Genomic DNA, 15,119 nt, shown 5'->3' on the forward strand with positions numbered 1-15,119 from the left:
ACAAAATTTGACAGGTAGCATCCTTATGGATTACTAACATAAAATTGTACAAATGATGGGGTTGACCCCCTAGGGGCCTGAGGGGCGGGGCCAAAAGGGGTCAATTTGGCTATTTACATATAAACGACTTCTTCTCTGAAACTAAGCATAAGATAGCACTTAAAAGGCAATGGTAGGATCCTTATAGGGTTGGAATTCAAAATTGTACAAATGATGGGGCTGACCACCTGGGGAGCCTAAGGGGCAGGGTCAAAAGGGGTCAATTTGGCTATTTCCATACAAACAACTTCTTCTCTGAAACTAAGCATGGGATAGCACTCATAATGCAATGGTAGCATCCTTATAGGATATGGATTCAAAATTGTACAAATGATAGGGCTGAACCCCCAGGGGCTTGAGGGGCGGGGTCAAATGCTGGGATCAATTTGGCTATAATTTCCATATTAACGACTTCTTTTTTGTAACTGAGCATGGGAGAACACTCATAATGCAATGGTAGCATCCTTATAGGGTGGGAATTTAAAATTGTACAAATGATGGGGTTGGGCCTTAGGGGCGGGGTCAAAAGTGGTCAATTTGGCTATTTCCATATTAAAGACTTCTTCTCTGCAACTGAGCATGGGAGAACACTCATAATGCAATGGTACAGTTGGTAGTAGACTTAAGTTTACACCTTGTGCACACGGAGTGCACTACGTTTAGACTACAGGTAGACTCGGAGTGCACTACGTGTGAACATGGTGTCCACTACTTGTGGACATGGTGTCCAGGTACATGCAGACCTAGACAGACAAGGTGATGTGTTACAGCTATAGATTGGGGGAAGAATACATTCAATTTAAAATAATTAATACATAATCATAATTTTTCAGTGTTTATTTTTTAATTACAACATCTACAATTAAATGTACCGTATATATAACTATACTTTATTTTTCTTAGTAAATACATCTCTGCTACATAAATAAAACCTTTTCACTGCAAAAGTAACAAAGATTAATTTATATTCATTAAGTATATGTCTATTTGATTTTATATCAGTAGTCTAAAAGACCATGCAGAATTAAATCCACTTCAAACTATGTGACGTAAACACAATATGTTTATGATCCAACCCCGCAAGTTATCTTGACCGTATATTGTGTCATGCACCGTGTTGCCTTCATGCAAATCAAGAGATTTTTCGATGGTTTGTCCACTAGATAGGTTTTAGAGAACAATATGGAGTGAATCACAGGTGGAATGTTTCTGGGTCAACCAGACTTTCATAGTCGACTATAAACATGCTGTCAAGAGGCTGATAGCACAGAAACTGATGAGTACTGACCAGCAGGTGCTTAACATCATGTACACCAAGGAATCCAATCTCCAGACTCGTGTTCCACTCCAATTCTACTACCATAAATGTCAATATGATTGGTTCTTCCTTGGAAACCTTTGTCGGTACATCTGGGAAATGAAACATTGGCCCTGTCCGTAAACTACTTTCTAGCATTAGCTATGTAATGATAGTCATTTATTTAAATCACAATTAATATTACACTCTTAATGAAGAAAAAGTATATGTCAATGAAAAAGTCGGATTTATTACGAAAACAAATAGAAATTAATTATACTTTTGTGTACGCGTATTCCCACAGTTTGCAAACAGTTTCATTCATACCCCGATGAGGTTCAAAACAGTGGTGACATCAATGCTTAAATAAATGATATACAGATTTTTGAGAAAATCAAATTAGGCCTAGTTCATCCACAATCTGTGCTAAAATTAGATAATCGCTTAAAGGCCCACTACCTTTCCAGAGAAAAAAATTAAAGGTTTCTTAAAAACATTAAAACCATAAGAAAATACATATCGATGGCCTTAGATGAGGTAACAACACCAACCATATGCAAGATTTCCTGCGTGATATATGATAACTGTTGAGATTCATGTCGCTGATTTGTCGTCTGGCGCAGTGGCAGTCAACTACCGCGCGGTTTTTAGGTCAACGGCGGGAATCATAAGACGACCCGCGTTAAAAAAAATTAAGTCAATAACTTTTGCGAATCTACAAAATTATCGATCTAGTTTTACATTCCCATTTTAAAAATTAAAAGCCGTTTCGGAAAGGTAGTGGCCCTTTAAATCAGTACATTAACAACGTTCAGTTTTGGTATCAATGGCAATAATATTTCGTTCCCCACGAAATACTATTTCGTTCCCACATAATAATTTATTTAATTCATGTCCGCTCCCAGCCACCGTAGCTCCCAGCCACCGTACGATACCTTTCAACAAGAGGCCCATCTCTAATAACAAAATCACACAAAGGCTTTAGGACTGCAGTACTTACGGTACTTTGATTTTTATAGGCCATTTCTCCACTAGACGGCGCTTCACTCATACCTTAGTTACGTATTATAAGAAAGACTATTTAATTTTTTACTGAATAATGTAACGACGGTAATTGTGAGCAATTGAATAAAAAACAATTCTTAAATTGATATTTAACCAGTATTACGCAAAAATTTATACGAAACTAAATGCTACTTTATTTATTTACAGTCTTCATTTCTCACTTCCTGTTGTCAAAAAAGGTCTAGCAAAACTGACAAAAGAAAATATCCGTGTGTGTTAGTGTTGTTCCATGACTTCTTTACTGTAGAAAATGCCTAGATCAAGTAGAAGTCGGGAGTCTGGATCTCGGCGGAGCAGATCGTCGAGTGGTCGTTCCCGTGGTCGTCACCGACACGACAGAGAGCACCACCATCATCGACATGGTCACCATTCCATCAACTCTCATCTCCGACAGCTTTACAGATTCCGACAGAAACAGAAGGAGAAGAACTTTAAGGCCGCGTCTTGTAGCATGATTGCTATTGTTGTGTTATGTACTGCACTTTCAGAACCCCGCTGGGTGTCATTAAGGGGTGGGGGTTGTACTGTAGGGGATGTACAGAGAACTGTATCAGCGCCTTTGGATCACCTTGGGGCCTACCAGTTTTTCTACCCCGGGAAATTTTATGCTGAAGATCCCGAAGCTGGTGATGGAGAGTCAATTTACCAGTTTGGTCCGTCTTCAGATGATTGTAAGTCCACTACTAGGATCCCTTTGCCAATCGATCATTGCATTTCAACTGTTTAAGCACAAATATGTATAAAAATGTAAACAAGGATTTATAAATGAGAAGAATTTGTCACTACAGTCACTTTACACTACAAAACACCACGCGAGACGCCTATGAACCGAGAATAAAAACCATTTTTCTCAACAAATACTTGTCTTATTGAGCCAAAAGAAACACCAATGTAAACCTTAATAAATTTCACAATGTCATGTTAATTCACTCAGGTTAAAGGGCGGAAGATTTCGAAGAAAAGTCTTAAATTTTCATTGAAAAATATGACAGCACATGAAATGACTGCCTGCTTCAGAAAGTAAGTCGGTATGCCTGACACCCGCAAGCTTAATCTACATCAAAGGTTGAGCAGCCAGATATCAAAGGAAAGTCAGTCGTCCCTCAACGTCTCAGTCAGTGCACATACAGAAAAACGCACATGACTTATTTGTCCAAAACCCTGAGTGACAAATCCTTCTCACTTATAAATCCTTGATGTAAGTTTTTCCTCCCTAGAAACTTTTGGTGATGAAAGTTAATGAAAACCCATTGGAAGAGGGGAACAGTTGGCCTGCACCACCACCATCACCCTCATCCTGAGATTTTTTTTATATATACCTACTACCTGGTTGCCGTTTATCCACCAAACCTTAAAAAAATAGTTAGCTGTATTTTTGAAGCTGTGAAACAGCATTCTTAGGTATGCTCAGCGAGCCTGTGCACATCAAAACAATGAACTTGTATAAATTTTGGCTCTGACCCCCCGGGGGCAGGAGGGGCGGGGCCCAATAGGGGAAATAGAGGTAAATCCTATAAATCGCTACTAGTCAAAGAGTTCTACATGGAATGTAACCAAATTTGGCCAAAAATATCCTTGGGAGAATATGAACTGAGTTTGTATAAATTTTGGCTCTGGTCCCGAGGGGCAGAAGGGCGGGGCCCAATAGGGGAATTATAGGTAAATCCTATAAATCGGTACTTGTCCTAGAGTTCTGCATGGATTGTAACCAAATTTGGCCATAAACATCCTTGGGGGTAGGAGAACAGGAACTTGTATAAATTTTGGCTCTGACCCTCCGGGGGCAGGAGAGGGAGGGGGGCGCCCAATAGGGGAAATAGAGGTAAATCCTTTAAATCGCTACTAGTCATAGAGTTCTGCATGGATTGTAACCAAATTTGGCCACAAACATCCTTTTTGGAAGGGGAACAGAACTTGTATAAATTTTGGCTCTGACCCCCTGGGGGCAGGAGGGGTGGGGCCCAATAGGGGATTTAGAGGTTAATATTAAAATTCCTTCGGAAAAAAACAATGAACCTGTATTCAGAACATTACTTGGCATTGCAAACCAGGTGAGCGATACAGGCCCTCTGGGCCTCTTGTTTTCATTTCACGTAATACTTGATGGTATGAAAAAATAAAACCTCAATATTCAAAACCACAAACATTGAATTTGTACATGCATATACACCATGAATGGAGTGTTTTAAGAGTTCAGTTGGAACTCTATGATATTTATATTACTCCGAGATCAGTAGTCTTCCGAAAATCACGAACAATGCCTTCTTCGTTGTCTTCCTACGCGACAGACTTTCGGTGGATTTTGGATTGTGTGTGTTTAAACTTTACGTAATTCATGCTACTGATCAGTTATTGTAATTAAATATTAGGAAGGTAACTACAAAAGAAAGTTCTTATAACGCTTATAAAGTTTTTTGTGTTGGTTGCATTGACGAACTATATCTGATGATATTATTGCGCAGTAAAAGTAAATAGTACAAAATTTATCAACATGAACTTACAAAATATAATGATTATAGAGATCTATATATGTACGAGCAACTTAAAGTGACAATTAAATGAACTTATATATGGTAGCCTTACAAAGACTTGCTAAAGTCCGCTGCATTGCATGAAGTTTTCTTGATGTTAGCGTTCTTATCAATTCAAAAGAAATTTGAGTGTTATAAGTAACCAAATAATGTACCTTTTACTTGGCAAAAATATATGGCCATGTTTTATTTTAAGTCAAAAGTCGGCAAAGCAAAACTCATGATAAAATGTTCTGCACGATAATATCTCGCGATCGCCAGCCAGTCACTGTAAGGCTTACGAAGACTTGCTAAAGTTGCATTACAAGATACATTACAAGAAGTTTTCTTGATGTTATAATTAATAGCTAGCGTTCTTGTGAATTTAAAAGAAATCCGAGTGATATATGTAATAAAATAATGTACATTTTATTTGGCAAAAGTATCTGGCCATGATTTATTAGTCAAAAGTCGTCAACACAGCACATGTTAGTTTTCTAAAAGGGAAACCAAAACATATCCGGAAATGGTAATATTTCTAATGTTGAATTTTTACGAAAATACATTAAGATACGGATATGTTTACTTATTTTTTTTTTTTTGTCTTTGAAGAGACATTGATGAAATAGATAATTTAGTAATTAATAAAGAATAATAACAAATGATACTCAGATTCTGAACGATTTCGTTGGTGTTGAAATTGTTATTTCAGAAATAATTTAGACATAAAATCTATTACAGTTATTTCAGGAAAATGAGTTATTCAACTTAATGTTCTTGAAAAACTTTAAATATCATAAAATAAATATGGTATATATATCGTAAATGTCTTTAATGTTAAACTCCAAAATTCAATACTGCACACTTAGTTCAATATTTAAATGAAAAACCAATTTCTTTATTCCTTTGTTTGAGTCCTTCATTCACAGCATCTATGAGTGGCCTTGGCACTTTGATATTAATATGTCGTAGTAAATTGCATATATAATAGCCTTTAAAAAATAATTCATTTGAGACACATTATTACATCTTGATTCACATGGGAAAGACTCGAAATGTATTATGTACATTATAAAATATGTGGGATACAATGCTAATGTTTTAAGCATCACACAGTTGTGAAATATTGCTAAATCCAACTCATTCTTCAGAAGAGGGGAGGAGTGCTAATTAAGGCAGATATGGTACTTCATGCATATAATGATAATATATACAATGCCTTATATCCAAGATAGCAATGTGTACTATATTATAGCCTATCTTCCCCTGCATCCATGCATTGTTCGAACAGTGTTTTTTTTTTTTTTTTTTTTTTTTTAAATTTCATTGAGTGATGACAAGTTATATAAACACCTGTTTATTTTACAGATATGCATAATTGTGTGACCTACAAAGCGGTCGTCCTGATGAAGGTCATTATAACCTTCACCTTCATCGCCATGGCTTGTTCCCTGGGAGGTTTCCTATTGGATCTGATTGGTCCTTCAAAAAGAGCCCTAAAGATTTTAAGGAGAAATGCCATACTGAATATAATTGCTGGTATATATTTCTCAAATATTAGTTCTTTGATTGTAAAAACACTATTATTCATACAGTCGTTATATATATATATAGAATTACCTCCCTAAGCCTGCATGTAGGTATCCATTGTGATGTCATTAATTTGTGAGCGTGTCATAAATTTTGACGCTGTATAATTACACTTGCAAACACATGAAGTCATAATCAATACCTACTATGTAATATGCAAATAGTTAATATCAATGGAAAATTAATTTGTCCTTTTCATTTATGAAAGTATTCGTATAAAACAATGCAGTTCACTAAATGTAATTGCTCATGTAATATTTTTATTATACATTTGTATTAGCAAATTCAATTCAGTCGCACACTTTAAAATGACAAAAAGAAATTAAAATATGCTTGCCATAATAGTTTTTTTTCACTACTATTTGAACCAATTTGTTTATGAAAATAATTATACACATTTAGACAAAGGTACATGTAGATTAAATAACAAAATTGCCTATTTTAGATTTACTGATTTGACTTTTTCAGTGATAATGTGTGTGATCATCAACATGTTCTGCTACTGGCTGACAGCTGAAGTACAGGCTCTCCAGAAACATACCAAGGTACACATCGGCAGCAAAGTCAATGTTAACTTTGACATCAGCTTTTTCCTTGTGGCGGCCGCTGGGGCTGTGGGTGTTTTGGCCACGGCCCTGAACTGTCTTCGTCGATATCCTGCGTATGATGACAGTCCATCTGAGGCCTTGTTGGATGACTTTGATGGTATGGAGGGACTATTGGCCCCAGAACCAGACGCCTCCCCCATGGCTAACATCCCACCACCACCAGCCTACACACCTTAACATGCAGGAATCATTAATGCTGCGGTGCCTGAAATATTTCACAGCATGATAGCTGTAACATGTATTCTAAATGTTGTGACACTATTTACAGTGATTCACTTCAAAGTTACACTAGGAGTTAAGAAGTTTCATGGTCATCATTTACAAACTCATGATGGCAAGACAATTTCAGATGGTACCGAAAACTCACCAGTTTCCTTTTTTCTAAGCTTAGTGTATATAATTTGACCCACTGGTTTAATTTTAATCATTTTCATATTGGTATATTGCTGCCATTGGCACACAGATATTTGTTTCATCAACTTTGTATCTAGATGATATTTGTGTGGAATTGGTCCAAGTTACCAGGACTTTTAGTTTTAAGTTTAAACTGGTGATGATATTTTATGTTTCAATTAATTAATCATGAATGTTTAAAAATTTTTGAGGTTTCAGTTTTAAAAGATAAGCATAATAACGTTATTATTGGAAAAAAAATATTTGAAGAGTCAGTAAATTGTAGAATATCTTTTCTGCAATAAATATATTACTCTTATTTAGATTTTGCAAAAGTTCGAAAAAATTGCTTGATAAATGACATGTTTAAAAATGCTTGTTAAAGTTTTTTAGAAGCAGTTTTGTACACATGGATTCAATCATGCTTACTAAATTAAAAACAAACAAACAAACTGCACCCCCAACTTACCTGTCACTTATATAGTTATAATTACCATACCAATATAAATTTTTTTTTTGTGTTGGTTGGTAATTCCACCTGGTGTGAGCTATATGGTAATACCAATATACAGTTATGGTATTTTGTTGCTAGATCTATATATATATAATCATGGAATTAGAGTTTCTTCTGGGGCTGTAGCCTTAGTAAATCTATTTTGGTCATTTGACCTAAAGCTATGGGTTTCTGAAGAAGAGTACAGAGATTACATTAGTGGCCAAAAATCACAGGATGGTTAAAGTCACAAAGAATGGAACATATTTTATTAAAAGATATGTTCTCAATCGCCAATCAGTTAAAATTTGTCAGTTACCTAGCAGTATAATCTCTGGGTTTAACTTAAATAACGTATACAGTAATCATGCAATGGCATGTATACTTTTATAGTTCTGTCCTTTCATAATGCAAGAGTTTGTGCATGTGTGTTATTTTCTCATTCAGAACTATTGATAAAGACAATAACTACACACAAGAGCAGACAACTCTTTGTTTTTCATATTTCACTTTTATTTTCTGGGATGTGTGGATAAGTGTTGAATTTGAGAGATGAGTGAATTTGAATGACATGATTTGTTTAGGGGATTCACTATTAGTATTAGGTCATGCTATGTTTATGACACTGAATTATGCAATATGTAGTGTATAATTTGTTCAAAATTGTGTAAATGTTGTTTAGAATATATTTTTTGTTTTTACGTGTGACATTGATATCATTGAGTTGTCTTTTAAAATATAAACTTTCCCTTCAGAGTCCAGCAAGTGTGAAAATGCTTGAATGTTTGCTGTCAGAGTATGTATTTTATCCATGTATATATAGATTAAGTCGCTGAATATTTTGTGCTGATGAGAGCCTATAATGTTTAGGTCCCAAAGGGATGCACTAACACAACAGGTGTCCTCAATGAAGGGTTCTCCTGTTTGTAGAGTACCAAGTGTGGTGTACTAAACCTGGACAGTGGCTGAGTGATAAGGTCCTCCAGACAACGCTCTATCAAGCGGCCTTGAGTTCTGGGTTCAAAACAGAAATGACCTAGTTATCTGGTACTGACATTTGGTCAGGTTTTCTCCAGGTTAATAGGATGTTCATTAACATAAATCTAAATCCAGGAAGCCATGTCGAATATGATTTTTATTTCACTTTAATAAACTATAAATCTGAACCCAGGAAGTCATGCCAAATATAATTATTATTTCACTTTAATAAACTCTGAAATCTGAACCTAGACCACTGAACTTTTGTTTTTCTAGTCACAAGAATTAAAGTTTTGATAGATAAGCTGAAGTCAGCTGTAAAATATAATAATCTAGTAGTACTACTTAGGAAAAGAGATGTATATCTTATTACAATACCTGTGTAGATATATGACTTTTACCAGCTCTTACGAAACACAATGTAACTTCTAGTGGAGCCTTATGTACACAAGTTAAATGTCATCTCCATAAAACTGGTATTTCTACTTCAATATCTTTGATGTAGAAATCCTATTGTTTTAGATCCATTTTGGTTACAATGTAGTATTTGTTTTATTGATGTAGCAATGAAATTGCTTGTGTTGTTGTTTGTAAATATTCCTTTTATGAAAATGTTTATAATAAAGATTGAGAGAAAAACATTTTTTTTTTTACTTTTGATAGATGTTTACAATGTAAGAGAAGGTGAGTTACTGTTCCTCTCTTGTTGCCAAGTGAACCTGTGCACTACTAGCACATCTTGCTTGGACCATCCTCGATATTCAAGGGGTTATTATCACTGTTGTAATATTCTCCCATGGACTATGTCATGCAAAACTGAAGTCCCTGCGACAACGAATGTGCAGTTAAGAATTGAATAACAGTACATTGTAGTTGACTGTGTGGCTGCGAGGTTAGGTGTCACTCTCTGTATTCTTCAAAGGAACTTTCTGATGACCTGTGTTTCGTTTCAAGTTTTTTATTTCTGAACACACAGTCTTACCGGTAGGGCAGTAGATTCAGTTTTGCTATATGACATAGTCCAGGTGTGGATATCACAATGATAATAACCCTTTGAGTAACAAGGATGGGATTAGAGTTGAGGAGAGGTCAAATTCTGTCTATTGTTAGGTCATCTGACCTGAAGGGTCAGGATGACCTATAGTCGTCATGTTTCGTCCAGCGTCGTGCGCCGTGTGTTAACTTTTCACATTTTGAACTTTTTCTCAAGTTCTACCAGTGCGATTTGGCTGAAACTTGCATGAAATGATCCTGACATGGTCCCAACAAAGTGATGTTATTTTTCGGGTTGATCCGAAATCCAAGATGGCCGCCACAGCCGCCATCTTGAAAACACATTTTGAACTTCTTCTCAAGTTCTACCGGTGCGATTTGGCTGAAACTTGCATGAAATGATCCTGACATGGTCCCAACAAAGTGTTGTTATTTTTCGGGTCGATCCGAAATCCAAGATGGCCGCCACAGCCGCCATCTTGAAAACACATTTTGAACTTCTTCTCAAGTTCTACCGGTGCGATTTGGCTGAAACTTGCATGAAATGATCCTGACATGGTCCCAACAAAGTGTTGTTATTTTTCGGGTCGATCCGAAATTCAAGATGGCCGCCACAGCCGCCATCTTGAAAACACATTTTGAACTTCCTTTCAAGTTCTACCAGTGCGATTTGGCTGAAACTTGCATGAAATGATCCTGACATGGTCCCAACAAAGTGTTGCTATTTTTCGGGTCGATCCGAAATCCAAGATGGCCGCCACAGCCGCCAACTTGAAAACACATTTTGAACTTCCTCTTAAGTTCTACCGGTGGGATTTGGTTGAAACTTGCATGAAATGATCCTGACATGGTCCCGACAAAGTGTTGTTATTTTTCGGGTCGATCCTAAATCCAAGATGGCCGCCACAGCCGCCATCTTGAAAACACACTTTGAAGTTCTTCTCAAGTTCTACCAGTGCGATTTGGCTGAAACTTGCATGAAATGATCCTGACATGGTCCTGACAAAGTGTTGTTATTTTTCGGGTCGATCCAAAATCGAAGATGGCTACCATGACACTATATCTAATTAATTTCCTACATATTAAGGCCCTTGATCCTGACATGGTCCTGACATAGTGACACCATATAAAATTAATTTTACTATTGCCAATTTAGTCAGATGACCGTTAAGGCCCTTTGGGCCTCTTGTTCCATTTGGTCCAATAAATAAGTTACATAATATATATTATTCAGAGGTGTATATTTAAAGCCAAAGTAGGTACTTTCCTTAGAATCCATCACTTCCATCATAAGGAATGTTTTATAATCAAATACCTATTAGTGTCATAATTAGGTCTGACACCAGCTAAGTTCGTTTGACTTTTAGGTTTTACTACTGTTATTCTAGCGCCACTATTATCCAAGGGACGTAATGTTGGTGCCACTATAATCTCAGTGAGGTAATCCTGGCACCAATATTATCCAAGTGAGGAAATTTGTGTGTCACTACTATCCAAGGGAGGTTATCAAAGGGAGGAAGGACATGTTGGTCTTAAGTTGTAAATAAAATTGTTATCTCTTTAACGCCTTTCAAATTGATTTGGCATGAAAATAAAATTTTGTTATTGCTCTGAATTGCAGATTAGCTGAATAATTAATCATAAACATAATATTACCAGGTTGTATACTAGTAGTCTATTGTTGGTTGATCATAACTAGTTTGGCATCCATAATTATAAGGCTCCCTGGTTCATCATCCATACAAAGGGCTCCCTTGTTCATCATTCATACCAAGGGCTCCCTGATTCATCATCCATACCAAGGGTTCCCTTGTTCATCATCCATACCAGGTTGTATATTTGATTGTTGGTTGATCATAATTAGTTTTCCATCCATAATTATAAGGCTCACTGGTTCATCATCCATACCAAGGTCTCCCTAGTTCATCATCTTTACAAAGGGCTCCCTTGTTCATCACTCATACTAAATAAGATCTCCTTGGTTCATCATCCATACAAAGGGCTTCCTGGATCATCATCCATACAAAGGGCTTCATGGCTCATCATCCATACAAAGTGCTTCCTGGTCCATCATTTGTACCAAGGTCTCCTCGGTTTATCATCCATACCAAGATCTCCCTGCTTTATCATCAATACAAAGGGGTCCTTTTTTCATCATCCATAACAAGATCTTCCTGGTTCATCATCTATACGAAGGTCTCCCTGGTTCATCATTCATACCATGGTCTCCCTGGTTCATCATCCATACCAAGATCTCCTTAGTTCATCATCTATACTAAGGTCTCCCTGGTTCATCATTCATACCATGGTCTCCCTGGTTCATCATCCATACCAAGATCTCCTTAGTTCGTCATCTATACTAAGGTCTCCCTGGTTCATCATTCATACCATGGTCTCCCTGGTTCATCATCCATACCAAGATCTCCTTAGTTCATCATCTATACTAAGGTCTCCCTGGTTCATCATTCATCATTAATTAGTAATATTACAACAATAATTTGTTCAAATGCAGGATATGGAAAATATTATATCTTTAAAATAATAAGGTTGATTTAACCCTTCTCTCTAACAGTGTTCTCCCTTAAGGATATTTTCCAGCTGGTCCTTATCTGGCTATAAAAGTTACTGATCCTTACAAAGTTACAACTCATCCTTGTAGTTTATATATTAGCGAAGCAATAGTTTTCCTAACAAAAATATCCACATATCTGTTTTAGTATCGTGCGCTCTCAACAAAATTGACTGCATGAAAACCAGAAAATTACGAAAATTTGATTTGTACAGTTTGATCTTCAACCTTTCTACAACTCTGCTGCTCTTTTTGTTTTGTATATCTTTGGTACTCTATCATAACTGGACCAAAAAGTTGCCGGTCAAAGGACCAGTTGTATGGCAAAAATTGTGTGCCATACAGTAAAGTTGCCTGTCACTGGCAGACGGACAGGTGTTAATTTCCAACGCTGCTCTCTAACCTTTTTCTAACTTCAACACTAACTCTAACCCTTAACTAGGTTCTTTCAAACTGCTTCATGTTCTAAACTTGACATGCAGATAGCTTAAAGTGAATAGTCGGCCAAAGAAAACCAGTCTAAATGCGTTCATTGGCCTTCCAAAAGTTCTCACATATTAATACGACGGTCAAGTTCTGCTTAGTTTCCCAGTTCTGACCATTAAAGTAAAGAAAAGTTGAAAGCATTGAAAGTGAGGCTGTGTAGAAATATAACCACGGACATAATGAGCTGGGAGGACGTTTTAGAATATCCATACTTTAAATTAATTTCTTCGTACGCAGACAGATTTTGACGAGAGATTTTATTTTTTCCATTCCATAAGAAATTATACTGGATACATTCACACCATTTTTACTGACTTTAGCCATCCTTGCCCGACTGTTCACTTTAAAAGAAAATAAATTCTTCCTTGAACTATTACATGTGTATTAATAACAGTGTAATAATCTGTGAGGCTTAATCATGTTATCCCATGAGAAATGAAGCTTGGTAAGTATAAGTGTCAGTTTGACTGGGATAGTTGACACCAAGACAGGAAACATATGTTACAGGGTCAAAAAGGACAAACAACTGATACTCTATCACACATTATTTATTTGACTTAATAATCATTATCATAGATCCATGTCTGTAACTTGCATACAAAATAAAACATCATGACCTCCAACCAATAGTACAATGTGAACCACTGGGAGGTTCTAACAACATGAATACAGCTTCCCCCCTATAACATAACAATGGAAGTTGTAGGTAGTATACCAGGATTTACCAATACAGAAATATAGAGTCAACTCCTCATATAACAAGATTGTTTGGTACAACTCCTATTCTGTATATGCATATTACAGAGTTATCTGCCCTTGCGGGTAGGTTTTGATTTTGACGTCATGTGTTTAAAAGCACAAGATTATTTTTTTCAGAGTGAACATAAATTTTCCTCGCGAAATAATAACATAACAATTAATACCTACCCACAATGGTATGTGACTGTTATATGCAAAAATGGAATAAAGTGAAGAAAACAAAACCCAAGTAAATTTTCTTTTTTGTCTTTGACACAATTGGTCAATCGTCTATAACGTGATTGATCATATACATAACAAGAACATCCATAGTCCATTCAATCATGTTAGGTGTGGAGTTCACTTAATGTATTTACCATCATTTATTTCAATTCCTTTTTGATATGAAATTATTCTATTCATCATCCAACTGTAAAATATAAATAACACATGTAGTATATTAGGACATTAAGTAAAATGATAATGTGTATGAACAAGTTGCATTGTTTCAATATCACATGAAATAATCTGGAAATTGATATAATGTTATCTGTGTTTCACACCCAACATGACGCCTCAGTCAGGCTGTGTGAAAAGAGTTCCATTGGTAGCAGAAAAATCAAGAGTAGCTTTAGAAACCCACTGACCTCAATATCTAGTTAGTAAACCAACTCATTTTCATGGCGACTTAATTTCGTATTTTTATACCTATATAAGGACGTTTTTGCACAGATTTTATTTCATGATACATCTGATACTTCTGAATTTCTACTTCACCTGTATTAACAGTTTCGCAGAGATTTATTTTCGTGATATTTTATCCCATGTAAAATCTGTGAAACTTAATTGGAACTGATTCACATGGGCTTATTTCTGTGAATCACTTTTGTAGTCAGTTAAAACCTCATTCATGTAACAGGGTAAATCATGATTTTTGCACACACAAAAAATTAGATATTTAATTTCATGAATTTGGAAATGAAACTCCGCAACAGTAGCTACGGTAATCAAAGAATATGCCAGTACATGCAATCTCCATTTATGAATGAAAACATTACAGAATAAATCTATGTTCTGCTTTTCATTTTTTTTTTTTTTTTTTTTGAAGGAGAATGCTAATTCCAGGAAAATACATATTACAGTAGCCATGTAACAAACACATCAATTTTGAATGAAAAGGATACATTTTGAGTACAACTCAATACAAGTACAATACATATATTCTTTATGATTCTTCTTTATAAATAAAAAAAAAAAACATAACACAGAATGCACATGACCAGCAAAGTTATTGAAGACAAAGAAATCATTTCAGATTACAGTGGAAAATTAGCTAAATATCAAAAGTATAATGAGAGAT

The 15,119-nt window shown here is 35.8% G+C and overlaps 1 protein-coding gene across 1 annotated transcript; it reads left to right on the forward strand.

Moving 5' to 3' along the window:
- The first annotated feature begins 2,546 nt into the window (after positions 1 to 2,546).
- LOC138334932 (transmembrane protein 127-like) lies at positions 2,547 to 9,612 on the forward strand. The gene is made up of 3 exons (XM_069283793.1): positions 2,547 to 3,072; positions 6,280 to 6,450; positions 6,970 to 9,612. The coding sequence occupies exons 1-3, from the start codon at positions 2,652 to 2,654 to the stop codon at positions 7,284 to 7,286; spliced, it is 909 nt and encodes a 302-aa protein (XP_069139894.1). The 5' UTR covers positions 2,547 to 2,651; the 3' UTR covers positions 7,287 to 9,612.
- Positions 9,613 to 15,119: the final 5,507 nt, after the last annotated feature.

Source organism: Argopecten irradians, chromosome 11 (assembly GCF_041381155.1).
Source record: "Argopecten irradians isolate NY chromosome 11, Ai_NY, whole genome shotgun sequence".
Classification (NCBI taxonomy): Eukaryota; Metazoa; Mollusca; class Bivalvia; order Pectinida; family Pectinidae; genus Argopecten; species Argopecten irradians.

Excerpts from the sequence above, each read along its gene's own strand:
- LOC138334932 (XM_069283793.1), top strand. The coding sequence starts at position 2,652 with ATGCCTAGATCAAGTAGAAGTCGGGAGTCTGGATCTCGGCGGAGCAGA. Across the intron at positions 3,073-6,279 it reads TGGTCCGTCTTCAGATGATT|ATATGCATAATTGTGTGACC; the intron begins GTAAGTCCACTA and ends TTTATTTTACAG. Across the intron at positions 6,451-6,969 it reads CATACTGAATATAATTGCTG|TGATAATGTGTGTGATCATC; the intron begins GTATATATTTCT and ends TGACTTTTTCAG.